The sequence below is a fragment of the Trichoderma asperellum genome, chromosome 2, assembly GCF_020647865.1.
Source record: "Trichoderma asperellum chromosome 2, complete sequence".
Taxonomy (NCBI): Eukaryota; Fungi; Ascomycota; class Sordariomycetes; order Hypocreales; family Hypocreaceae; genus Trichoderma; species Trichoderma asperellum.
Window position 1 is genome coordinate 6,840,361 of NC_089416.1, and position 25,336 is coordinate 6,865,696.

At 45.2% G+C, this 25,336-nt stretch overlaps 7 protein-coding genes across 7 annotated transcripts; 3 read left to right on the forward strand and 4 right to left on the reverse strand.

Moving 5' to 3' along the window:
* Positions 1-420: 420 nt before the first annotated feature.
* Positions 421-3,214, reverse strand: TrAFT101_004567 (uncharacterized protein). Its single transcript, XM_024898830.2, has 2 exons — positions 2,873-3,214; positions 421-2,810 (listed from the first exon to the last, which is right to left on the reverse strand). Exons 1-2 carry the CDS (start codon positions 3,195-3,197, stop codon positions 658-660), a joined length of 2,478 nt encoding a protein of 825 aa, XP_024765625.2. The 5' UTR covers positions 3,198-3,214; the 3' UTR covers positions 421-657.
* Positions 3,215-4,536: 1,322 nt separating this feature from the next.
* Positions 4,537-6,434, forward strand: TrAFT101_004568 (uncharacterized protein). The gene is made up of 2 exons (XM_024901620.2): positions 4,537-4,870; positions 4,923-6,434. The coding sequence occupies exons 1-2, from the start codon at positions 4,579-4,581 to the stop codon at positions 6,101-6,103; spliced, it is 1,473 nt and encodes a 490-aa protein (XP_024765624.1). The 5' UTR covers positions 4,537-4,578; the 3' UTR covers positions 6,104-6,434.
* Positions 6,435-6,543: 109 nt separating this feature from the next.
* TrAFT101_004569 (uncharacterized protein) lies at positions 6,544-7,356 on the reverse strand (the record flags this gene model as incomplete). The annotated part of the gene is made up of 1 exon (XM_024898765.2): positions 6,544-7,356. The coding sequence occupies one exon, from the start codon at positions 7,354-7,356 to the stop codon at positions 6,544-6,546; it is 813 nt and encodes a 270-aa protein (XP_024765623.2).
* A 2,152-nt stretch (positions 7,357-9,508) lies between these two features.
* Positions 9,509-11,016, forward strand: TrAFT101_004570 (uncharacterized protein). Its single transcript, XM_024907175.2, has 3 exons — positions 9,509-9,814; positions 9,876-10,214; positions 10,314-11,016. Exons 1-3 carry the CDS (start codon positions 9,719-9,721, stop codon positions 10,851-10,853), a joined length of 975 nt encoding a protein of 324 aa, XP_024765622.1. The 5' UTR covers positions 9,509-9,718; the 3' UTR covers positions 10,854-11,016.
* A 461-nt stretch (positions 11,017-11,477) lies between these two features.
* On the forward strand, positions 11,478-12,897 carry TrAFT101_004571 (uncharacterized protein). Its single transcript, XM_024902210.2, has one exon. It carries the CDS (start codon positions 11,651-11,653, stop codon positions 12,467-12,469), a length of 819 nt encoding a protein of 272 aa, XP_024765621.1. The 5' UTR covers positions 11,478-11,650; the 3' UTR covers positions 12,470-12,897.
* Positions 12,898-13,695: 798 nt separating this feature from the next.
* On the reverse strand, positions 13,696-14,819 carry EGL5 (Endoglucanase-5). The gene is made up of 3 exons (XM_066127216.1): positions 14,613-14,819; positions 14,491-14,559; positions 13,696-14,423 (listed from the first exon to the last, which is right to left on the reverse strand). The coding sequence occupies exons 1-3, from the start codon at positions 14,679-14,681 to the stop codon at positions 13,815-13,817; spliced, it is 747 nt and encodes a 248-aa protein (XP_065983325.1). The 5' UTR covers positions 14,682-14,819; the 3' UTR covers positions 13,696-13,814.
* Positions 14,820-15,698: 879 nt separating this feature from the next.
* Positions 15,699-24,561, reverse strand: TrAFT101_004573 (NRPS; the record flags this gene model as incomplete). Its single annotated transcript, XM_066127217.1, has 1 exon — positions 15,699-24,561. One exon carries the CDS (start codon positions 24,559-24,561, stop codon positions 15,823-15,825), a length of 8,739 nt encoding a protein of 2,912 aa, XP_065983326.1. The 3' UTR covers positions 15,699-15,822.
* Positions 24,562-25,336: the final 775 nt, after the last annotated feature.

Sequence of the window (25,336 nt, forward strand, 5' to 3'; positions counted from 1 at the left end):
ATAAAAATGGAAGCGTCCAAATGCAGGAGCCAGTGATTACTGGATTCTGGGTGGATGGGGAGAAATTCGAGAAAGCGAAGGACGTTTTCAATAGAGTACTAAAAGAGTAGGGCATGTAAAGCTATATAGCTAAATTTTATAGTATATTAAAATGTATCATGATTTGGAATATAGTTTCCTTCTTCACTGATCATCCTAACTTTTTTTGTCTCTTTAAATTTCACACAGTAAGATTTATGTGGCGATTCAATCCATCATGGAATGCTAAAAGCCGTCACTGTATTTCCCATTACCTGTCTGGGGCACTAAGCAACCTTTTACAAACGCTTCAAAGTAATGTACGAAATAATCAACTGAATCCGAACCATTCCATAACTATATTTATTAAAGCGTTAAGAAACCATTGCTTGTGGATGCTCTCTCCGCCTTCTCAAGTTCCCAACTATTACAAAGCTGTCACTCTCGCTATTATCACTAATTATTCTTAATATCCGAAGTATCTAGCATAATGGTCATGTCATTGTTTGCTATCTTCATCACTCTAAAGCAACGAAACAGGATTTACTTTGTCCTATCATCTTACCCATTCCCCTTCAACATCTTACTGACCACCGCGTACACGGCTACTTAAGCTCAATATTAGCGACTCGTGCGGCTCTAAGCACCGTCTGCGGCATTAAACATGCAGTAGTCGATGTTTTTGTTATTGTTTGTTCCACCGTTATTGAGAGCGTAAGTGGGAAAGTTGTATTGTGTCCCGCTGGCACCCAAAACAGCAAAGCTGAGGATGAATACCATTACTTGTGTACCGCCATCCAGGGCGGCAGAGATTAGGTAGTTGTATTTAATGAAAAGTCCAGGGTGAAAGCGCCGGAGGTAAAATTGGGCAAATATTCCAAGGCCGAAAAACATGAGGAGTGATGAGTTGACGCCGACGCAAAGCACACCACTATACCAAATGATGATCGATGTGTTCACATCGCGGAAAAACTCGCGCTTAGTTAGTTTCCAAGCCAACCAAAACGGAATGGGTGCTGCGAATCCGAGCAAATACGACAATGTGACCCATTGGTATTGGCTACCAACCGAGAACATATTCTTAGCTAGTGACCAAGCTACCGCCAGCGTGTTATACGACTGCACATTTTGACCGGACCAGATATTGGTGCCATCTATAGACAGCAAAGTGCTTGTCTGGTTGTCCACAATACTGACCATCATCACGTAGTCCATGATGGCCCCGATAATTGTGCCCAGCATTTGGGCTGTAAAGGTCGCTTTGGGCGGTAAATGCGCCAACTGAGCCAATTTTAGATCGCGCAGCAGCCACTGACCTTGTTGGATGCCGTTGAATCCAAATACAGTGAAGTACATGTTGGCCAAGGGCTTTCCAGGCAATAGATAGCCGCTCAACATTTGAATGACAGGCTGTTGGTTGAACTGGAATCCAGTGAGGCCCATCTGCGCTCCAAAGAAGAGGATAAAAAGTGCGGCAAATATATTCGATACAATAAAAGCCCACCAAGGCAGTGTTGACTTGATCGAATAAAGGGTTATGATGCCGATGACAAATGATAGTACAAGAACGAGCCCATACCACCAATTCGGCACCTCGGCATACCCGTTTTGCATCATCAGCTTGTAGTGTGGATCCACTTCATCGTTGGCAATGGCCTGCTGCCGCCGATTTTGTTCGTATTCACTGCTCTGCTTCCGCCAGAACATATAAGTTGAAGCGTTTGTGAGTTTTCGCAAATTAGACGGGCGCAAAAAAGCCCACCCCTCCTTGATGTCGCCATAATTCCAGAGTAGCATATGAACAATGGCAGCAGTAATGCCAAGATTTGTTGTGATTAGATAAACCACATATGACCCAGATAGAAAGGGGAATCCTTGATCGGCAACGAGCGTGCTATTAATTGTGTTGTCATGGTTGAGAACAACCGTGAGGTTGTACTCGACAAAGTTAGTGGAATTAGACGACCCGTCGTATAGTAGCTGCGACAAGAATGGGAAATCCATAGATCGCCACACGTTGCCGTAGTAAACTCCCATGAATAGGACAATACATATCAAATATCCTGTCAAGCTGTTGACCAGCGTATAGAGCGGATACCAAAGAGGCGAGTTTAGTCCGGCAATGTAATTCCAATCAAAGCAAAGTCCAAGAAAACCGAGGCCTTCGTTGTTCTGCGCTCCTCCAAATAGATTGGTATACACCAGGCTGTCCTGCCGAGCCAAGCAAGGAATCGAAATGCCTTGAAAGATTGGTGCGATCCACAATGGGATGATCTCCCAAAAAAATGCACCGCTAAAGAATATACTGAAATATTTGAGCCGTTTTTTGGTCTCAGCTTTGTCGCGGTGTAACGTCTCTAATAGTGTATTGACGGGAATATTGATTGGCCATAACATCTTAGCTGGCTGCACCAGGACGGTACGAAGCAGACCTGCGATGCCATACGCCAGGAACTGTGAAGCAATAACGAGAAAGATGGCAGCACCTTGGTTCGGGTTTGACCCATAATAGAGTCGCTGAGCGGCAAGGATCTGCGTTGCTACTGCAGATGTTGAGCCAGCAGAGCCCATAATCACCATGAACGCGTGCTCTTTGGAATTGAAATCGCCCGGATTGAGAAAGCGACATAGTCGTGCTATGATGCCATCACCACTCGGGCGTGGGATGAAATGAAATGGTAAAGCCAAAATGTATGCAATCACTGTAAGGAATACAACTGACACGTAGATGACCTGGGGCTTGAAATAGAAGATCTCCTGTAGCACTGACGCGAAAATGCACAAAATGAGGCCTGGAAGCAGTATCAAATCTTGTTAGTGAAAATATGAGAAATAGCAAACTATCCAAACTTACCAATTGTCAGTGCGCGAAATGTCCACGGAGAGTCATCTGGATTGTCGTCCACATGAAGAACGTGCGTAATTAGATCTTTTGCGTTATCTATTACCGTAACCTCACCAAATCGGTTTTCCTTCCTGACATCGTAGCTGTCGTCATTCTCATCCTCGGCAAAGCTGATGGCTCTCTCAACCTCTGCATCCATTCCAAGCTTCTTTTCGCTACTTTCAGCGTTGGACGCTGGATTTTCTGGAGTGATCTCATGATGCTTTTCTCTCCCCCCTACCTCTTTACCATCCACTGCCACGTGAGCATTGATAGCGTCTTGCTGATCAGCCATAATGTCGATGGTTTGCTCCTCGCCAGCCTCTCATAAAGAGGAGAGAACTGATCCATGTTACTTTTTTCGACAACATCAGAACTATATATTGGCAACATATTCACAGTACTAATCGTATAGATCGTAGCTGCATGTCGTATATAATAGTAGGATGGTGGGGTAGCAAAAGTTCCAACTAGCTTATCACTCCCCGCGCCGCCTTTGGCGTAGAATCATTTCCTGAAAGGGGAGGAGCGGCTATGGTTTATTGCAGGCGAATTGCTAGAGGAACTTTCTAATCCTTCCCGGCAACAAAACTCCGGTCGCCCATCGTTCATTCGCTCTTTTTCGCTAAACTAGACGTTGATCCATGCATTCGTCCTTACCTAGCCCGAAAAGAATGGTCATTTGTGGCACTGCCGCTTGGTCGGCAGCCGATTAGCCGAGATGCAGTACGTGTTACCAAGAAGTCAATTCATAATCATTCCTTTTAATTGAATTCTTAGTGAAGCTGTGATAAAAGAAAAGAAAAGAAGAAGCGCACATCAATTCGAGACGGCTATATGGCTGTTAAAAATACAGATAAGAGACACGAAAAACCCAACAGCAACTCGCATTCATAAGTCTTGAATATTGAACTTCACTCTTTCCATGGAATGATGTGTTGCGTTTAAAGAACACTTGTTCTCTTCCAGCAACTTATTGAGATGCTCTTAATACTTATACCCGGCCCTCGTTAATTCAGCGGTCGCCAACGCGACTTAATGACCTTTGAGAATAACAAGAGACAATATAAACATGGAAATAAAGGTATTCAGTCGCCTTCTTATGGATCCAGGGGTAATAGAGCGCAATCAGGATAATAATTGGCTATATTGACGCTTTTGACAGGCCAGATAAATTAATTCTCCTGCCGAATGTTAGTTGATGCAAAATTTAAGCTAGCATCGCCAAGCATTATATCGCCAAGCATTACATCGCCAAGCATTACGCTAGCTAGTGCGGCTGCTACATAGCTGTAGAGACCCAAAAAATTTGGGCTTGTTTTTCTAAAAAAAAAAATATATACCTGCGGTATATCATGCGATCTAACCAATTTAACAAAGGCTACAAGAATATGACTTTGTTATAATGCCAGCTAATTTTCAATAAATCCCCTAGGTTCTTTCCAATTAATAATATAGGCAAATAATTAATTTTCTTTTACACATCGTAGGTATACTGGCAATGTAATGCTGAGGAGCAGCCATTAAAGTTTCGCCGGATTTTAGTTATTCCGGCATCTGCCAGCCTGACTTTTATGATTCCGTAAAAATTCTCTCGGGCAGTCAAGAGGAACAGGCTCACCTAGTAGTTATTCCAGGCATCATATACCATATTGTACATATATACAGCCATAACGATGACACAATCCAAGTCTGCAAAGCGCAAGCGTAATGCACAGGGAGGAACTCCCCAAAAACACGCTAAAGTCACAAAGACAGCTTTGGCCGTCACCACAATCCCCGCTGACGAACCATTCGAGATTAAGCGTTTACAGTCGGTCATCTCAGATGAAGAGCTCGAAGTGACGATTGATACTCTTACTACGCTAGCGCAATACCCAAGCTTAACAAAGTCCAAACTTTGCAGAAACCTTCGAACAGCCGTGTATGATTTTCGACAGTCATGCACTACAGGTGTCAATGCTACCAGTATGTCAAGCTACCAATGTCTAATATGGTGGTGCAACTAAAAATTTCTTAGCGGAGGCTGCAAATCTCACGGCAAGAGTGTCTGCTGCACTCGCTGATGAGAAGTACCTCGAGGCGAAAATTTTACTCGCGGAGATGCGTCTCAGAGGCGAGGAACCGAAGCTAGGTGCACTCTGCCGCTGGGTGCGAGATCTTGACGTTGTAACGCAACCTAGGCAAACAAATGCCAATGACCCTGAACGCTCTGCAAAGGATGATGAGCTTCTTAGCGTACTAGATGCCGTATTACGTGTTAGCTGCCCAGTGGATGGCAACTCGGGGCCGGGGAAGCTTTTACCTGGATTGTCTCCTCGAATCGCTTTTCAAGCAACATGGGATCTACGATCATCTACTACACCATATCAAATCTATGACTCCGTTCTAGATAAATCAATATTTGCATCAGCACCCGGCACGGCGGCTTCTTCTCTACGTATCATTGAAACAACTCCTGGCCACCTCCGCAATCCTCCCAACTATCACCCAGCTATCCTCTACACATCTCAGCCTGATACCGTACTGCTATCATCAGAATGCCCTCAGATTAAACTCCACAAACATCCAAACGTGGCCAATCTCAGTCTTGCGACAAACGTTCTTTCACCTTCTGAATGCAAGGCTATTATTGCTATTGGAGAAACCGTTGGTTTTCTTCCTGACACTCCTGTGCGCGAAGGTGGTGACACAAGTGTTTTGGCGCACAATTTTTACTGGATCGTCGATACCTCATTCCATGATAGGCTTTGGGCGCGTATTTCGCCTTTTGTGCCGGCATCGATCAATGGTCGCTTAGCTCGTGGCATTAATCGACGTTTCCGTGTGTACCGATACGTTCCTGGTGCAGAATATCGGTGCCATATCGATGGAGCATGGCCGCCGTCCGGTATTCGTCCAGACGATACATATGTATACGACGACTCTCCCGCAGGAAAGAAGCAAAGCTCCTTATTTACCTTTTTATTATACCTCAACGACGAATTTGAAGGAGGACAAACCACGTTTTTTGTCCCAGCTCCATCCGAAGGAAGACTCAATGCCTATCGAGTGCGTCCAGTCATAGGCGGTGTAGCAATATTTCCACATGGAGAAACGAACGGCGCCCTACTGCATGAAGGCTCAAGCGTCACAAAGGGTGCTAAGTATATTATTCGAACGGACGTGGAGTATGATATCGATCCTTCCCAGGGGAACTAAGAAAATGTAACATGTCTCCAGATTAATAAGTCCATATATAATGTATCCAAAATTATTTGGTTAGGCTACCACCTGTGGCAGCTAATTGGCGCGCAATATTTATCCCCCAAGCTGTTTATAATTACGATTTGCTATTCTTTCACCATCAAGTTGGTAATAACTAGAGATAGTAGTGGATTTAGGGAAGCCGGCAAATCATCTTCTACATAAAATTTGTATTCCTCTCAAAATTCACCATGATTCAAGACATGAGAAGGCATAGTAAGATGTTATATACAATGTATTTTAAAAGCTATATACGTGTAGAGTCATTTACAGTGTCATCTTAGACTACCAGCTATGCCAGTGTTGTCTAGCAATGTCCATAGACATGAGTGACCAAAATATATATACGTGCAGAAAGAACTATATATAAAGCTCCCGCGAATTCATCAAGCCATTTAAGGGCTGCATTTGCCGCTGTTGCAAACGAGCGAGTCAGAGCAGTCGTCATCTGAGGAGCAGCTTGCGCCCTGGCAGTGGCCTTCCCAGCTGCAAGTTGCTGGTGGAGTAGAGCCGCTGCTACCTGAGTCAGCGCTGCATACGCCGCTGTTGCAAACGAGCGAGTCAGAGCAGTCGTTGTCTGAGGAGCAGCTCGCGCCCTGGCAGTGGCCTGCCCAAGTGCAGGTTGAACCACCACCGTTTCCAGGGTTGCCACCGCCATTTCCAGGGTTGCCGCCGCCGCTGACGGGGCCCTCTGGCTGGCCTGGGGCGTTGGTATCGAAGTTGTAAAGAGTCGTATCCAAGACTTGCCAGCTGATATCGATGTGTCCGTTGTTGCATGCATTTGAGTTCAATGCGCTGAGAGCAGAGAAACTGAAATCCAGTCCAGGAGCTCCGTTCGGGTTCCATGGACCAGTAGACGATCCAGTACCGCATCGCTCACAGCCATCACCAATAAAGAATGGAGTGCTTGACGGTTGTCCATTAACGCTGACAACAACCTGTCTACCACAGTACTGGGCCAGGTTACTGGCAATCAAACTGTGGTTCATAGCAACAAGATTGTTGCTGTTAATTTGGTTCAAGTTCAGGGCGATAAACTGGCTGCATTCGACATTGCCCGTGTTTGCGACCGAGAGATCCTGGCCGCAGGATTGAGGGTGTTGAATATCGTAGTAGTATGTTCCATATCCACTTCCGCTGTAGATGACAGACTGAGAGAGAGCCAATTTGGCAAAAAAGCCGAGAGACGCAGTAATTTGACCCTTCATTTTGAATGAGACGGACGATTGAATATAAAAAAACCGTGAATAGAGACTTGTTCAAAGCTGGCTTGTTTCCTTGGGACAATTGTCGCTGAATACCGACCCAATTACACCGGAAACACTGAGCTACTTATATTTCCTAGTTTGCAATGATATTTTCATTATATAAAGAACAGCCCTTATACGAATAAACGGCCCGAAAGACCGTACGAGTATTATTTGCATGTTCATGGAGGATCAAATAGTTTGAAAATATTAATTGGATATAAGCTTATAGACACGACTGTCCTGCCCTTCTTGGTAAATCCCAGCTGAGAATGAAAGCATTATAGCGCTAAATTAACATGGATGCCGACATATGTAAGCAAAAAGGTAATTATAAAAAATTGGCCTTCCTTTTTAGAGAGAGCACGTTCCTCTCTTTGGGCAGAAATAACATAATTGTCTTTGGTGGATAAGCTTCCCCCTAGCTACGGAGAAATTAGACTCCACAGAAAGAGCAGCGGAAGATGTCGGGCACTCGGTATATATTTACGACGAGCCGTTCTTCTATTTTCAGATTGGTTCATTATCAAGCATTGCTATGAAACTATAAATATGGTAAACCTTGTTGTTCCTTAAGCTCCCATCAACCCCGTGTATTCCAATTGCTGTATTCTGAAAGTCCCAGAGACATGCGCAAGAGCAGTACTTGAATGATTATGCACGACACTGACAGCACAAACAGTGGCTAAGGCTGAAACGCGCTTACACAACAGACTCGGTGAAGCTAATCAGCCAATACGAGTGCTTGCACCTACAGGTACCTACCTAACTAGGAAGCACTAGTTACCGCTGAGTCAATTTCAGAGACTGCGGTAGAAACCAACGACCGCTCCAGAACAGCGTTGTCGGTGCTCCCGACAGCACTTGCGCATTTAGGATAAACGCCGTTGGCCCTGAGTCGTGTTCTTTGTATCTAAAAAACTCAGGTACAAATGTAATTAGGGTGTTGACTTTTCGTGAGCTACTTTATTATTTTTCCCTGGTGTATAGTGAAGATTAAAAGTTGGTATTTTTTATCGTCTAAAAACATATCATGCTGTCTTTGCAAACCAGCAGAAATATTACTTGAGTTGCTGTTTATCATCGACTTCCTACTCCTAAGAGCAGAGCAGGAGACCGTCTGGCAAGTAGAAATTTTTCATGTTTCATACTAGAGGTAAATTGTATGGCTGCTTAAAGATTAATTATTCCTGTCAAGTGTACTGTTTGCATACCTGGAATATACTTAGTAATCAATTCATACTCTTCCATTCTCTGAACCAGCATTTAAAAGTGGTACCCCTACACTAGTCAGCTGTTGCCTTGTTTGTATTACCGATCGCATCTATTGTGTATCCATCTTACCTGGTTGGTATTCGAAAATTTGTGTACTTGCGCAATTATATACATCACACATACTTTTGAATCAAATGCAGCTCATGGATGTTATATTCATGTTTACCGTATATATCTCTGTATCTATATACTGCACTGAATTGATACCAGCATGTTGCACATGAAATTTAATTTTTAATTGAACAGCAACTGTACATGATTTTGGATACTTTTCATAGGGTAGTGTTATGGTGATATCTTAACTTGTAGCTGAAAATTCATCTCACTACCCTTCTTGATTACTAAACAAAAAATCAAGGCAGGGAGGAATAAAAATCGTAATGGCATGGGTTTCGCCAGACATGCCAAGTAATATTAACATAAAGCATTCATCTAATATCCAACTCATGAGATTACTTACATTCCATATATTTACCCAGTGCATTTCTTCTTCCTACCAAGTATAACAATACTGGAATTAAACCGTCGCCAAGGCATTTCCTTATTGGAGGAGAATATGTGTCGCGTAGGCTCTAGTGCTTACCAACGTAAGTTAAACTTGAGAATAGAGCGGCTCCCGCAGACGATATGAAGTCCATTCCTGCCCTCCACGAAATGTCTTTTTGTGATGCTGCTTTAGTAATGTACTGTCATAACTTTTTTCCTCGAATCAGCGGAGCCTTCCTTTTCTCGTATACCTTCCACAACCAATATTTACGCAAGGATAGCGTGATTGCAGCATTTCCAAATTAACCTAGAGAAACAGCCTTCCTATTTAAGCTTACTTTAGTGTGTGTGACAGAGCTACAAGGGGTCACCTATAACAAGTCTTGCTGCTTGTGACGCTATTCGGCATTTTATCAATAACTCCTAACCTTGCCTACTCGTATTTATTCATTAATTTTCGTGCTATATAATATGGGGCTACTTTCCTGAGCAACAGTCGATCGCAGTCTGCATTGTCTATTAACCATACACTGTTTGAAGCTTCATCGGGAATACAAACACCATGCGCTCTTCAATTCTCTTTGCTGCCACGGCTGGTACCGGCTCTTTAGCCTACACAATTCCTGCCAACCTTCAAGCAATCTATAATGCTCATAAGGTTAGCTGTTTGTCTCAATTTCAACACCTGAGCATGACTGATACCAAATCTACCCCAATAGGCAGGAACTTGCGCCACTCCGCTCTCGGGAACCTCTTCTTCGGGCGCTGTATTCTGTGGAGATATCCCAAATGCTATATTCTTGAAGGGAAGCAATGGAAACTATGACAATATGGATGTCGACTGCGATGGCTCCGATGATAAGGCTGGCGACTGCTCAAATGACCCTACTGGATATGGCGAGACGGCGTTCAAAGACACTGTCCAGTCCTATGGCATTTCAGATTTGAATGCCAATATTCATCCATATGTCGTTTTCAACGAGCCACCATTTTTCAACCCCGAGCAGTATGGCATGAAGCCGTTGAGTGTAATGGCTGTTGTTTGCAACAATCAAGTGGTGAGTTACGCCTTTGGTTTTTTTCTGGAGCGCGTGTTTCGATAGTACCTATTCAAGTCAGTGTGCGCTTACTACTTTTATCCCCTCCCCCCTCTTTAGTGGTATGGTATCTGGGGCGATACCAACACAGAGCCGACAACAGGCGAAGCAGCTATTTCACTTGCACAGCTGTGCTTCCCTAACGAGGGTCTGAATGGCGACTTTGGACACGGCACTAAGGATGTACTGTACATTGGGTTCGTTGGCGATGAAGCCGTGCCAGGCAAGAACGGCGCCAACTGGAAAGCAACCAATGTCTCAGCCTTTGAATCCAGTATCAAAGCATTGGGTGATTCGCTGGTTCAGAGTCTTGGGACCTCAAGCGGCGGTGGCTCTGGTGGCGGCTCTGGCGGCGGCTCTGGCACCTGCTCCTGGGAGGGCCACTGCATCGGCGCCTCCTGCGGATCCGATGATGACTGTTCGGACGACTTTGTTTGCTCCAATGGCAAGTGCGCATCAAACAGTGGGAGCGGAAGCGGAGGTGGCACTGCCCCCCCTCCAACCTGCTCCTGGGAGGGTCACTGCATCGGCGCTTCTTGTGGATCTGACGATGACTGCTCGGATGACTATGTTTGCAGCAACGGCAAGTGTGCGGCGTAGGTAGGAGTTGGACGTGGCCCCGTCTATTTGTTTCGTAGTAGTCGAGGGTAGTACATGAAGCTCAATTTACATATAATACCAAGTAAAGAGCCTCTGCTCATCAGAATGCACCTCGTACGCGAAATCATGAATCCATAGGCGGGAATATATGTATAAATATGCATATTTGATGTCAACTGTTTTGTGGAAATATCATGGAATGGATTGATCCATGCTGGCTCCCTTGGCGGGTCAGTCGTCTGCAGTGCCGGCCTACGAAGATGCGAGCACCTCATGGTGCACCAGGATTTGGCGCCAGTGGCGTAGAAAGGGGAGAAGGAATGGCGAGGCAACAGTCTTTCTGCTGAGACCTCTCTTCGGCGTCGGCGATTGGACGTCAGCTCGCAATAGGAACGCCGGTGCATCTTGGATGGCATATATGTAGATGCATGTCCAGGTACCTAATCGTAGCAGCAGCATCAGCAGTACTACTTGTACATTGCTTCAGTGGGGCAAAGACTTTCTCAGGCGATCCTTCAGCCGGGTTCTTTAGCCTGGTGCCACTGATGGCCCGAGCACTTAGACACATATATTGGCAGCCGTGTGCACATATATATATGTGCTGCGTAAAAGTTTCCCACGGCAATGCAGACGTTCAAGAAATCATTTCATCTTGTGGTGGCCACGTTCTCATAGCCCAATTAGGCGCGGATTCTATCATTTAGCGGCCATTTTCTTGCCTCACCATAGTTAACCTCGCAATATTTCTCCGAACACACCCATCCGCCAAGGATACATATCGTCGTAGCAACCACGCCATGGCCTCCATTGTCTTCTACGATATCGCTCACAAGCCCCCCGTATCGGAGTCGTGCTGTTCTCCAAACCCATGGAAGACCCGATTAGCGCTCAATTTCAAGGGCGTCCAGTACTCAACATCGTGGGTGGGTATGCCTGACATCTCCAAAGTGCGTCAGGGCCTTGGTCAACCCGCCTCTCGCAAGTTTGCCAACGGTTCCGACTTCTATACTCTTCCCGTAATTCAAGATACTGCGACGAATGTCACAGTCGGTGACTCATTTGATATCGCCGTCTATCTGCAGCGCACATATCCTGACTCGGGCGGCGGCGACTTATTTCCTGCCCAGACTCTTGATTACACCTTTGTGTCGAGTTACGAAATCCCCATACCACTGTCGAAGCGCGATGACGGAGGTTTTCCCGAGTATGCCCGATTCAATACGAACATTGACGCGGCATTCAGCGCCCACGTCCAGCTAATGGTCGAAGGTATACCGCTTGATCCGGCTACAATTGACCAAACCAAGGCCGAATTCGTCCGTCGTGCCGGCGTCAGCAGTTGGGATGACTTTATTTTGACTAGAGAGGCGCGTGAGAAGCTCATGGAATCATTTCAGAGTACGCTGGGCGATCTGGCCAAACTGTTCCTCCAAAATAGCGACGGCCCTTTTCTACTAGGGCAAAAGGCCAGTTACGCAGACTTTATCGTCGGCGCCTGGCTGCGGATGGCTCAGGTGACTTTGCCCAAGCAAGAGTGGGAAGAGGTGCGGTGTTGGCATGGTAGTGTATTTGGGCAGCTACACGATGCTCTTGACGTATACGCCGGGATAAAATAAAGTGCTGTGGCTCGCAACTCAGCGCGGAGCTGTGTAAGCGAGGCTTTAGGTTGGGTGGAAGTTGGGATGCAAAGATTATCTACAAGTCTAGATGAAGAGAAGGCTTAGTGATTCACAGTCATTATAACTGATAAATAAAATACGCGAATTGAAACGAGTGATTGCTGGATTTGTAGCGGAGAAGTCCCGTCGGTCTACCTTCAGAAGGGCGATGGATAAGCAGCATCATATGAGCAGAAATAATTATGGGTAGACGACCTCGAGAGACAACAAAGATCTATTGGAACATTTATTACGCACACACGATATGGCCATGATGGAAGTTCTTGCTCCGATGGTTTAACGCGTGTCTAGGTTTTAGTTCCCCAATAGCTGTCAAAACATGATGATTAATGCTTTCTCCACTGATCAATCAATTAACAATTTAGACTGATATTATAATTTGAAATTTTTTCGATTAGTTGAATGTTTGATCAAGTATTGTCAGAACTACGCACTTGGTGTATTTCAGCGACTTTCACCATGCCCTACGACCCTTCTACTTTTTGTGTTCTATTTAGATTCTCAAACTATATAACTCGTACGAGGGTGGGCATCTGTTTTTTTTATTAAAAAAAAAAAAGTGTAGAATAAGCCAGTAGTATCTCACTTTGAAATCCCAAAATCGTAGGTAGGCTGCGCTAATCGGCAGATCAACCACGATACTAGGGCTCTCTGCATACAACAATAGCTTGACCAACCTTTTATACATTATGCCATATTAGGAACCTTGGGTCGGAATATTTTTGAGAATTATACGATCAGATCTACATACAATAGTACGTAGGTATTAAAAGATTCTATGCTAAAACTGTCTGTCGCAAAAAATACTGCGCATGGCTTTGCTCCTCTCGCTCGTGAAAGTCACAGTTCATTTCTGTTGCATACATCATTCTCCTCACGTCATCCATTTTTAAACAGCCGCAACTTGCATTTATATATAAGGTGTATATATATATATTGCCACAAAAACATTAACTGGGAGTCAATTTATGGTAAAAGGGCCTAGAAGACACGTTGAGTACATCTAGCCACTGCCCTTTGCATCGATGCACATGGGGGAGAGCAATCGCAAACAGTCTTGCACGCGAGTATTGCATGGGCAGCGTGCAAGAAAGGAGCATTGTACGCTAGAAGTTATCAAAACTATTTCAACCAAGGCTTGAACTTTACGGTATGAAGGTAGGCTAGCGGAATACAAATATATTATTTATATTTATCATTTACATTATCCAGTAGGTATATACTCAGATTGATATATATGCACATAGCTATTAGAATGCTAACAGTTCGTCCCCGTGTTTACTCAACTAAGGCACTGGGAGTAATAGTCATTTTGCTTTTTGCAGGTGGCCGGGGGTTGACAAGCTGTAGGGCCTGTCCATCCAATGCCTCCACACTGGCCATAGAGCGATTGTGTCCCACTCCCGGATGGCGCTGTCGATGTTGTTGTTGATGATGGCCGAGTTGAGCTGCTGCCAGGCGGCGGAGCCGTGCCAGAGTCGCCTAGGCCGACAGGTGTGGGATCCGTCTCTTGCATCCCGACGCAGAGGCAAGTTTCCCAGTCAGAGGTGGCCTGGCCTGGGCAAGCGACTGGCTCGAAGTCAACAACCACATTATCGCCAAAAATTTCATTCTGTGCCATAATGTCGAAATGGTAGCTATAGCCGTATTGGTTGGTGCCTCCGACTGTTGGGCACCATTGCGCGTTTCCATTGTTGGGACACAGGTTTGTAACCATTACAATGATGCTCTGGCCCGCAACGCCACCCGTACCGCAGGAGGAGCAAGGCGCCTCTCCTGTTGAGGTCAAGTTATAGCATTTACCGCAGCCCGCGCCACACCACGAAGCACCAGCCGTGTCGTAGAGAGCCTGGGAGCCGGCAGCTGTGTAGACTCCGCTGCTAATGCCAAGCTACCGACAGAGCGCAAATTAGAAACACAATGGCAGGATTGTTGGCCTAGATAGGGCGATATCTCACCTGCCAGGGAAAATTGGCGCCATTAGCAGCGCCGCAGCCGCATGCACCCTCCTGCCCGTCAAAATAGCGCTAGACTCCCAGTTAGTTGTTGTTAGAGGTGACACATATAAAAGTGTACTTGCGGTGGTGGTAGCTTTATATGCGGTGGCAGAGCTCGCGATAATGGAGCTGACAAACAGAGAGGCCTTCATATTCAATACCTGAAACTAAACGTCAATACAGAGGCAGAATGCATTAATAGAGCGTATGGTCTTGCAACATTTGAAACAGGCAACATTAACAAAAGGCCGCTCAACAGTTTATATAGACCGATGGAGGGGCTATGTACACCACCCCTTTTCTAATTTCCCGAGTGTGCTGGCTCCGAGCGGTAATTTATATATAGCATAATATTCCGGCTGCAATATACTCAAAACTACTTGCATCCTTTATATTCATATATAATTGAAAATGGTAATAATCTCTAACACTTTCTTGTTCCACATAAACGTAGGTTTTGTGAGCTGCTAGAATAAATGGAACTACCAACCTTCGCTATATACATAGAGTAACTACTAGGGATAACGTACTGTAATGTTATAATTGCGCTTATCAAAAGTGGTAATATTATCTACTGGAGATATTAGCGGTGTAAGGGTATTTCACCGCTAGTCTCTGAATCATAAGTTATATTGGCCCATTCTCATCTAATGCAGAAATGGATTTACGGAGTATTGAAGTATGATGTAGGTATTAAAGCGTATCCATTTGACCATGGAGTGAGCAGCTTCTTCTCATTATCTTAAATTTAAATGAAAACAAAAAGGAAAATTTAAAATACCTATATAAGGTATACATCGTATGTTACTTCTCCGCAATATTTATTCAGTTATAACCCATTTTGCTTAGGGTCTCTATGTAAATACATCTTAGCCTGTAATCCTTAGGCTGTATAGCGGTAGCCTGTATTGTGCCAGCCTGTACGGTGATTTGTCGCGGCTGTATACCCTCAGGCTATATGAGCCCCGGCTATATATTTTGACGATTTCAAGTCCTAAGCGGCTTTGCCAAGTGATACACTTCATATGTCATAATCCATTTGTCTTATTGTGCATAGGCCTATAGTCTTATATTGGAGCTTAGAGACGCATTATCTGGTTTGTAGATCCAGTCGTCAGATGCCGAAATATCGTAATGGAACACCAAGCAAATTCTTGGACTATTAATGACACGCTTGAGAATCTGCATCCTCACATGTAATCTATGGAACTATACTCTATACCTCAATCATTGATGACACTCCCAGAAACTAAAAAGTACTACCCACTACGAATTTGAAAGTGATCTTATATATTAGATCCTCAATATCGATGTACAAACTCCGTCAAGAAACTCTCTAAGCTGTTTCAAGTCATAAGAATCCGACCCAGAAATTTCGAGATACCAGTGATATCTTGTAGGCTTGACAATGATAAATATATCATTGGTTTGCACCAGGCCAGGCTTGGCAACGATATTGAGCTGCGGTCCGTGACCAGAGAAAAGAGCAGGGCTTTCATCGATATTCTGAAACTGAACAATGCAGTTGTACCGCCGTAAGCTTGGAGGCCAATCTGTGCAGTTCTGTAGAAGATTTTTACACCCTGCAGCTTCATATGCAGCACTACTGTGGCGTTGGCTCTGAATCCGGCTGATGATATCTTTCAGCAATGTCTCTTGCTGGATCTTTGCCCTAATGGGAACTATGTTCAAGCATGGCCCCATAACATCTTTTAGCTTTGCGCTGAGAGATGAGCGACCTGAAACAATAAGCCCAAATATCAGATCCGTTGAGTGTGTAAATTTAGCTAGCGCATGAGCACATGCAGCGATGAATACCGTGGCGGAAGTCGTACGATCAATTCTCCTTGGTGCTGGGATAGTCCTGCTCAGCCGCAGCACCTTTCCCGTGGAGTGTTCTAAATTACGGGGCGTGGGCATTTGCAATGGCTGTGATTTTTCCAGAAAGCTTCTCCAAAATGGGAAAGACTTCTCTTCCAAGTGCTGGATATGCCTGATATATCGCGAAAATTGTGGAACTGACGGCGGCAGTTGATGAGACAAGAGAGCTGAAAGGGTGGCTAGCAGTGGACCAAGACTTAGTCCATCGTATTGTGCGTGGGCTATTCTTATTGTCAGTCGTACGGGTCCTTTAGCTGATCTCTGAACATGAAACATAGTGAAAGGTCTTCCGAGCTGTAATGGCTGCGCGAGTATCCTTGAATGAAGCTGTGAAGATTCAAGGTCTCCCTCTATTGGATGGATACAAACAGGAACTTCTATCGCATCCGAAATAACGTGGAAGAAAGCGCCCTCGTGCCGGATAAAAATGGCGCGGAGAATATCGAACTTGTCCCACAGTATTGAACACGCTGTGACTAGCTCGACATCCGTCATATCGCTGGGGAAATCAAAATACATCGCTGCACAGCTCAGAGGATTTTTTCGCATTGCCATCTCAATAAAGTCGGCTTGAATAGTAGTGACGGGATATACATCAGTAAACGACATAATATCAGGGTCTAAAAGTTTCGGAACAGTTTCTAGTACGGCACTGATAGAAAGTGGGCTGCCGTCGCCAAGAAGAGAAAACGGCAATGAGGCGGTATCATCAGCAACACTTTGATCATCCTCTTCATCCGAACTTTCTAAACGGATAAGCTCAGAGAGGCTTGATGACGTCAAGATGTCTGCAATTGTAAGCGACAGACCCTGTTCTCGCGCTGCGACCACCAGTCTCATTGCCTGGATAGAATCGCCGCCGACTGTATAAAAGTTGTCATCGAGGTATATTTCGGAGGCATCAATATCTAGAATTGATGCCCATAGATTTTGCATTTGCTTTTCTGCGGCTGTGGTAGGCAAGCGCTGCTGTTGGCTCCTCTTCGGGTCAAGTGCTGCCAGCTCTTCCGTTGTGAGAGCGCCGCCGATTGTTTTGAGCGCCTTGCGATCTATTTTCCCTGTTGCTGTTGTGGGGATTACAGCAATAGGTATAAAGACCGAAGGGATCATATATGACGGAACCAGTTTAGCCAACCTCTGCCTTGTTTTGCCTGCTATATCGGCAGCTCGTGCTTGCGGTTGATCGATATCCGGGATGCTGATAAATATCGCTAATATAGCGCTGCCTTTACGTGGATTTATTATCTCAGCGACAACTCTCACGTCTTGATCTTTAGGAAGCAGTTGTTGGACGTGATACTCAACCTCACCAAGTTCCAGTCGCTGGCCATGAATTTTTGCTTGTGAGTCCTTACGACCAACAAAAGTTAGAGTACCATCTGGCTGATAGCGTACTATATCTCCTGTCTTGTAAAGACGCCCCCTTCTACCAGATATTCCCAATTCTGGTAGCCCTTTGAGTAACCAAGGTGGATCATGAATAAACGCAGCCGAAGTGCGTTCCTCATCATTGAGGTATCCTTGACCAACCAACGGACCCTCCAACCATAACTCTCCTTCGACTCCAAGAGGAACAAGGTAGTTGCCGTTGCTGGGATCGACTACCCAAGTGTTTTGCCCGATGCCTTTTCCAATTGAAACGGCGGAGCCTGGAACAACCAGATCGACAACGGCTGCTGTCGCACAAATAGAACACTCTGAGGGTCCATATGCATTCAATAGTTTGGGTATTCCCTCAAAGCGGCTGATATCGGCTGGGGACATTGCTTCACCAGCTAATAGCAAAACCTCTAGTCCTGAAATCGCTGTTGGGTCTATAGTGCGAGCAACGGAAGGCGTCAATGAAACGTGTGAAATTTCATATCGACGGAAACAGCCTATTAAATCGTTTCGCATTTCTGCTTGAGAGCCTACACAAAGACAGCCTCCATTGCAAAGAGCGAACAGTATGCAAGACCATGACATGTCGAACGAATAAGACGCAAAATCCAGTACCCGGCTCATCGGGCTAAATCCTAGGCGATCAGTCTGATGCCGTATTGCACTAGCGAAATTTTGGTGCGACACTGTAGCTCCCTTGGGTGTCCCGGTACTGCCAGAGGTAAATACAACATAGAGTAGATCTGTTGGTTTTGCTTTCGCTGCTGCCTGCGGCAGTTGAATATCATTTGTGAAAATGTCGTTACTAAGGATGTCATCAAAGTATCTTGTGACATCTAATAGTTGCATTCCAGCAGCAGCTTCCTGCAGTCGGTAGGCCAGCGCTTTATTCGCAGTCGATGAGAGTATTGCCTTTGGCTGTATCTGTTGTATAATAGATTGGAGCCGGTCTTCTGGCTGGTTGATATCTACCAAGAAGCATGCTGCGCCCGTTTTCCATACAGCATATGCAACAACTGCTGTCAACATTGACTTTTCAAAACAAAGAGGCACTATCACATTCGGCCCGATGCCCATTATTGTTAAGCGGAGGGACAGACTGTATGCCAATGACTCCAATTCCATATAGGTAAGTTCACCATCCCAAGCACATATTGCTGGCGCATATGGCTGCTTTTGTGCTATATCTGAAATTATGTCATGTATACAGACTTTGATTGATTCGGGTACAGATGCGTTCCAGTTCCAAATAGTTTCTAGATCGCTTTGGTTGATTAAGCTCAAATTCCGAAGCAAAGTTTTTTGATGGGTTTCCTCGCACAAAAGTCGGAGGATATGCTCAAACTGGTCTTGCATTCTTGTAATCTTCCCGGTGCCTATCACGTTTGAATCATAAATGAGCTTTAGAGATAGTCTGTGAGGATTGAAATCACAGACAACCTCTAGAGCATAGGTGGATGACACACTGACTTCTTGCTGGGTCTGAGGATTTTCAAGAGGTCTGAAGATGCTGGATTGCCCGTCTAAATTTTCTGGTTGTACTACGAGCAAAGTCTGAAACTGGCAGCTGCGCTCTGCATCTTCGTTTATTTTGCGGATATTTTGAAGGCCCATTTGCTCAAAAGGTATCGAGTCTATACTTTGTTGTTGTATTTGCGTCTGCAACTCTTCCATAGTTATATCTGATTCCTCTGGAAACTTTATCCGGACTGGCACTGTAGCTACGGTTGGACCAGCAATATGTTCCGCTCCTGGTATTGCGGCTTGTCGGCCAGTGACAGTACAGCCAAATACGACGTCATTTGAGCTCGTATACAATGCTTGCAATAGTGCCCACGCAGTCCGAATAACTGTGGCTGGCGTTACATCTGTATTTGGCCACGTGATATTGGTGATTATTGCGTTAAGTACTTTATCCGTCGAAGGAGAATATCCTGGCAAGGGCAGTTGAGGAAATACATCTGCTTGGGATCCATCAAAGTAGCCTTTCCAAAAATTGATAGCAGCTGATGCATTTATATCATGAACATGGGAGATGAATTTCTGGAATGGAACATATTGTGCTCTTTGCGCATCGAGATATGCCTTGTCGATTGAGTCGAGCACCATTGAAACAAGGAAGTTGTCGTATAGTGCGTGATGTATGGTCCACGAAAAGAGAACTCCATGTTTGTCATCTCTAGACAATTCGAATCGGCTAAGTCTTGTTCCTAGTCCCATAATGACTGAAGCAGATGGGTTAAGACAATCGTCTGAACTGTTCTCACCTTGCCATGGGATTGGCTCGTCGACGATGGACTGAACAAGCCCCTGCCCAGGGAGGTTAATAACCCGCGTGCGAAGTATTGGCATTTCTGCTGAGACATCTTCACAAGCCCGCATAAATCTTTGTAGATCTACATGGGGCTGAAGAATAAATACAATATGTGCAATATAATTGCCACTCCGCTTTTGTGTCATTGCCAAGAGTCCTTCTTGAAGCGGAGTGCATGGTAATACATCCTCAATCTGATTACTTGAAACGTTACAAAGCAATGCGGCTTGTAGTTGAGCAAATTCAGCCGTGATTCCGTCTTTGAGAAGAGAAAATGGAGCTATTACTTCCTCCTCAGAGGTTGTGGTATTCCACTTCAACTGCTTGGCTTGGTCACATAACCGGGGCTGCTTAAAAATATCAGCGACAGTCAGGAGCATGCCCTGTTCTCTTGCTATTGCCACAAGTCTCATAGCTTGGATCGAATCGCCAATACGAAGAAAGCTGGTGTTTGCATCCATAAGAGTAGAATCGATATTTAATACCGATGCCCATAGTTGGCGCAGACATCTTTCTTCAGAAGTGAGTGGTGTTTTTTTCTCTTCCGGCTGTTGTGATATGTGTAATGCAGCAATGTCTTCCATGGCCAGCCTATTACCCATTTCACGCAGTGCCTTTCTATCAGTCTTCCCAGTTGCTGTCATCGGAATAGCAGCAAGTGGCATAAATGCAGCTGGGATCATATAGGATGGAATCTTATCAGCAAGTCGACTGTCCAAACTCGCTAAAGTTGTCGGTAAGTCTGCATTATCTTGGCTGGAAGATTTTAGATAGATGAACGCAATCAATATCTGGCCGGCCGAATTATAGGGAGTCACCACTTCAGCTATAACATGAATATCTTCATCGCTTGGGAGTAATTTTCTAACATGGTGCTCAACCTCCGCAAGTTCCACGCGCTGGCCTCTAATTTTTGCCTGAGAGTCTTTGCGTCCAACAAAAACAAGTTCTCCATTTGCGTTGTATCGCACCAAATCCCTTGTTTTATACAGACGACCGCGCCTCCCGGGGACTCTCCCTGATCCTTGCAGTAGCCACATGGGATCTTCAACGAATGCAGCTGAGGTCTGCCCCCTCTGGTCATCAAAATATCCATAACCTACCAGTGGACCTTCCAGCCATAGTTCTCCTTCAGTACCAATGGGCACTAAGCGGCTTCCCGTTTCTTGGTCGACAACCCATGTTCGTAATCCGCGCCCCCTACCAATTGGAGGCTCAGTCTTGTTTTCAGCAGTGATAAGTGCAACAGTACTACATGGAGTACATTCCGCAGGCCCGTAAATATTCACGACCTGCACTTTGCCAAGTGAAGAGAAATACTCGGCATCGGTCGAACTTAGAGCCTCTCCCGCTAGAGCTAAAACATCCAGATTTGTCAGGCTTTGTAAGTCAACCGACCGTGCAAGAGATGGAGTTAGCTGAACGTAGCTAACTCTATATTTTTGAATGCAAGCAGTAAGGTCGTTGTACATCTCCTCTTGTGAGCCAATACAGAGACATCCACCGTTATATAGAGTAAATATAAAGTTAAACCAAGACATATCGAAAGCATAAGAGGCAAAATCAAGTACCCTGCTGCCAGGCTTGAAACCGAGTGTCTTAACTTCTTCTGTTATTGTGGACGCAATATTCTGATGGGATATCAAGACGCCTTTTGGTAAACCTGTACTGCCTGATGTAAATACAGCATATAGCAAGTCAGAGGGCTGGATAGCCACATGCTCTAAACTCTGGACCTGAAATGTTTCAGTTTCCAATAACTCGTTTAAGAATGTTGTGCTGATGATATGTACTCTGGTAGATGGTTCTGCTAGTTCCACAGCGATGTCTTTATTTGTAGTAGATGCAAGAATAACTTTGGCTTGTATCTGCCGTACTATGCTTCGTAGTCGTTCTTTTGGCTGATTGATATCCAAGGCAACAGAAGCGCCGCCAAGCTTCATCACTGCGAGCATAGTAACTGGCGTGAGGACAGATTTCTCGAAGCAAAGAGGGATTACAACACCAGGTCTAACGCCTTCTTTCATCAGGTGGGCAGCAAGTCGCGATGACAGCAGGTCAAGCTCTCCATATGAAAGCTGTCCATCCCATGCATGTATGGCCGGCGCATTAGTCTGTTTACGCGCCGTTTGAGCCAATAGGTCATGGACACACGTCTCATTTGAAGGTGGAACAACAGCGTTCCAGTTCCAAATATCTTCAATGTCCTGTTCAGTGGCAATTTGAATGTCATTCAATGTTATTTCCTGAAGGATTGAAGTACATAGTAAGCGTAATATGTGCTCGAATTGATTCATTATTCGCTTAGCCTCTTGCTTTTTTACTATTCTTGAATCAAAGCTTAATAGAATAGCAAGGCCATCATCCTGGGGGACGCAAACGATTTCTAACGCATATGTAGAAAATGCACTAGCCTGACTGCTCCCTTGTTCGGTCATGTCAACAGGCGTGAAGATTGAATTTGGAACCTTCTCTATTTCCGATGGCTGAATAACGAGCAACGTTTGGAAGCTACATCCTTGATGTGCTTCTGGGCTGACTTTACGTATCTCTTGAAGGCCAATGTGCTCATATGGTACAGACTCGATCGACTGTCGCTGAACCTCTTCTAACAGACGTGATACATTGACATTCGGATCCAGCAAAACGCGCACAGGGACTGTGGCGATGAGGGGAGCTGCAATTTGTTCCACGCCAGCAACGGGTATTTGCCTTCCTGTTACTGTAGCACCAAATACGACATCGTCAGAATTGGTGAAAATACCCTGGACTAAAGCCCAAGCAGTCTTGATTACAGTGGAAGCTGTGATATTTGTTTTGAGAAAGCTAAGATGTGCAATTTGGTGCCGAAGGACAGTATCCGCGCGAGGTATATGTGCCAAGGATGAGAAATGAGGAAATATAGCCGGGCGAGACTCCTCAAACTGACGTCTCCAGAAGTGGATTGCCGCAGCACTATCCGTCTCCTGGGTGTATTGAATATATCGCTGAAGTGGGACCATTGTGAGGTCGCGTTCTCCGTTATAAGCCTTTTTGATTGCATTCAACATGATGGCGAATGACCATCCGTCGTATAAAGCATGGTGTATTGTCCATGAAAATTTTGTAATTGTATCTTCATAATGTAATCCAAATGAATTGAGTTTTGTGCCAAGTCCGATGTGATCTTGTTGCAAATTCCATTCTATGCGTTCGTCAACTACTACCTGGACAAGACCTTCCCCCGGTAGGTTGATGATTCGCGTTCGAAGGATCGGTAAGGAATCTACCACACGGTCACAAGCGTTCTTAAACCTTTCTGTATCTATTCGTGACTCAAGTTTATAAACATTTCGCGAGATATAGTCTCCAGAACGTTTCTCAGTCATGGCTAGAAGCCCTTCTTGCAACGGCGTGCACGGAAATATGTCTTGAATCTGCGTAGTCTGCACCTTACAAAGAGACGCCGCTTGCTGCACCAGTGTGGAGCGATTGGCACTTTCACTAAGAAGTGAGAAAGGTGGAGCATCTGTGGCTATGATTTCACTCTGTTCCTTCATCAATTGCGCCAAGTTGGATAGCTCTGGTTGGTCAAAAACATCCGCTACCGTCAACGCCAAACCTTGTTCTCTAGCTGCTGCAACAAGTCGCATTGCTTGGATTGAGTCTCCTCCGATTCTAAAAAAGCTATCGTCCGCGCTAATACTTGCTGCATCAATTCTAAGAATCATTGACCATAGAGCTTGGAGCTTCTTTTCTGATGCCGATTGAGGCTCCCTGTACGACTTCTGCCTTTGTGGTTGCAATGCCGCAAGCTCTTCAAGAGTTAGCTTACTAGCAATCTCTCGCAATGCCCTCCTATCTGTCTTTCCAGTTCCTGTCATGGGCATCGTTGGAACGGGGATAAAAGCTGACGGCACCATGTATGATGGTATTTTCTTTGATAACTGCTCTTGCAACGACCCTGCTAGAGCCGAGACTTCGGTTTTCAGCCTTTCATCTGTTGCTAACATCATATCAAAGCCTCGAAGGCAAATGAACATGACCAACAAAGCATTGTCACTACATCTGGGAACTATTATTTCGGCAATCATGCGTATGCCCTCACTGTTATGGGGAAGCTGTTGTTGCGCATGGTATTCCACTTCACTGAGCTCGACCCGTTGGCCTCTTATCTTAACTTGGGAATCTTTGCGGCCACAAAAGATTAGCGTACCATCTGAATCGTAGCGAACTAGATCTCCGGTCTTGTAGAGCCGTCCTCGTCGACCAGATACACCAGGTGCCCCGCGTAATAACCAAGCTGGATCTTCCTCATATGTGGCTAGCGTTTGATTGTTATCAAGATATCCTTGACCAACTAGAGGACCTTCAAGCCAGAGTTCTCCTTCAGCTCCAATAGGAACTAATCTTTGGCCGCTTTCTGGATCGACGATCCAAGTACACTGTCCCTGTCCCTTGCCAATCTGCGGTGTCATTTTGTAGTCCGTGATAACAGCCGCTGTGCTGCAGGGAGTGCACTCCGAAGGGCCGTAGATATTCACGACTCTACCTACACCGGCACAACGGGTAACGTCAGAGAGTAACAGCCCTTCCCCCCCAAAGGCTAGGACATCTAGTTGGGAAAGGGCTGCTGGGTCAATGGTCCTCGCCAAGGAGGGTGTGAGAAACACGTACGAAATTCGGTTCCTTTGTAGGCAGTCGGCCAAGTCATTTTGTATTTCGCTCTTTGGCCTAATACAAAGGCATCCCCCAGCATGAAAAGTAAAGAGGTAGTTTGTCCATAACATATCAAAGGCATAGGATGCAAAGTCAATTACACGGCTTGTTGCATTGAAACTGAATACTCTCTTTTGGTGTTTCATAGCGCTTGCAAAGCTTTTGTGCGATACTCTCGCTCCCTTAGGCACGCCTGTGCTACCTGAAGTAAATATTATGTATAGGGAATGAAAGGGGCGCCTTAAATCTTTCAAAGCTTGTAATTCTGCAGTGCTTTCCGCAGTAGGGTCTACAAGTTCAACCGTCTCTTTGCAGACGATATTTACTTGTATTGCCTTTTCCCCTAGCTGGGATGCTAGTGTAGCATTCGAAACCGAAGAAAGAATAATTTTTGGCTGAACTTGGCGGATAATACCTTTCAGTCTCTCTTCTGGCTGACTGTTGTCCAATGCAACTGAGGTCGCCCCAGCCTTTAAAACACCAAGGATGCTCACGGGCATCCACATAGATTTCTCGAACAGTAGAGGCACAGGC

Excerpts from the sequence above, each read along its gene's own strand:
- TrAFT101_004568 (XM_024901620.2), top strand. The coding sequence starts at position 4,579 with ATGACACAATCCAAGTCTGCAAAGCGCAAGCGTAATGCACAGGGAGGA. Across the intron at positions 4,871-4,922 it reads TACAGGTGTCAATGCTACCA|CGGAGGCTGCAAATCTCACG; the intron begins GTATGTCAAGCT and ends AAAATTTCTTAG.
- TrAFT101_004567 (XM_024898830.2), bottom strand. The coding sequence starts at position 3,197 with ATGGCTGATCAGCAAGACGCTATCAATGCTCACGTGGCAGTGGATGGT. Across the intron at positions 2,811-2,872 it reads ATTTCGCGCACTGACAATTG|GCCTCATTTTGTGCATTTTC; the intron begins GTAAGTTTGGAT and ends TACTGCTTCCAG.
- TrAFT101_004571 (XM_024902210.2), top strand. The coding sequence starts at position 11,651 with ATGGCCTCCATTGTCTTCTACGATATCGCTCACAAGCCCCCCGTATCG.
- EGL5 (XM_066127216.1), bottom strand. The coding sequence starts at position 14,681 with ATGAAGGCCTCTCTGTTTGTCAGCTCCATTATCGCGAGCTCTGCCACC. Across the intron at positions 14,560-14,612 it reads CATATAAAGCTACCACCACC|CGCTATTTTGACGGGCAGGA; the intron begins GCAAGTACACTT and ends CTGGGAGTCTAG. Across the intron at positions 14,424-14,490 it reads GCGCCAATTTTCCCTGGCAG|CTTGGCATTAGCAGCGGAGT; the intron begins GTGAGATATCGC and ends CTCTGTCGGTAG.
- TrAFT101_004570 (XM_024907175.2), top strand. The coding sequence starts at position 9,719 with ATGCGCTCTTCAATTCTCTTTGCTGCCACGGCTGGTACCGGCTCTTTA. Across the intron at positions 9,815-9,875 it reads CAATCTATAATGCTCATAAG|GCAGGAACTTGCGCCACTCC; the intron begins GTTAGCTGTTTG and ends CTACCCCAATAG. Across the intron at positions 10,215-10,313 it reads TTGTTTGCAACAATCAAGTG|TGGTATGGTATCTGGGGCGA; the intron begins GTGAGTTACGCC and ends CCCCCTCTTTAG.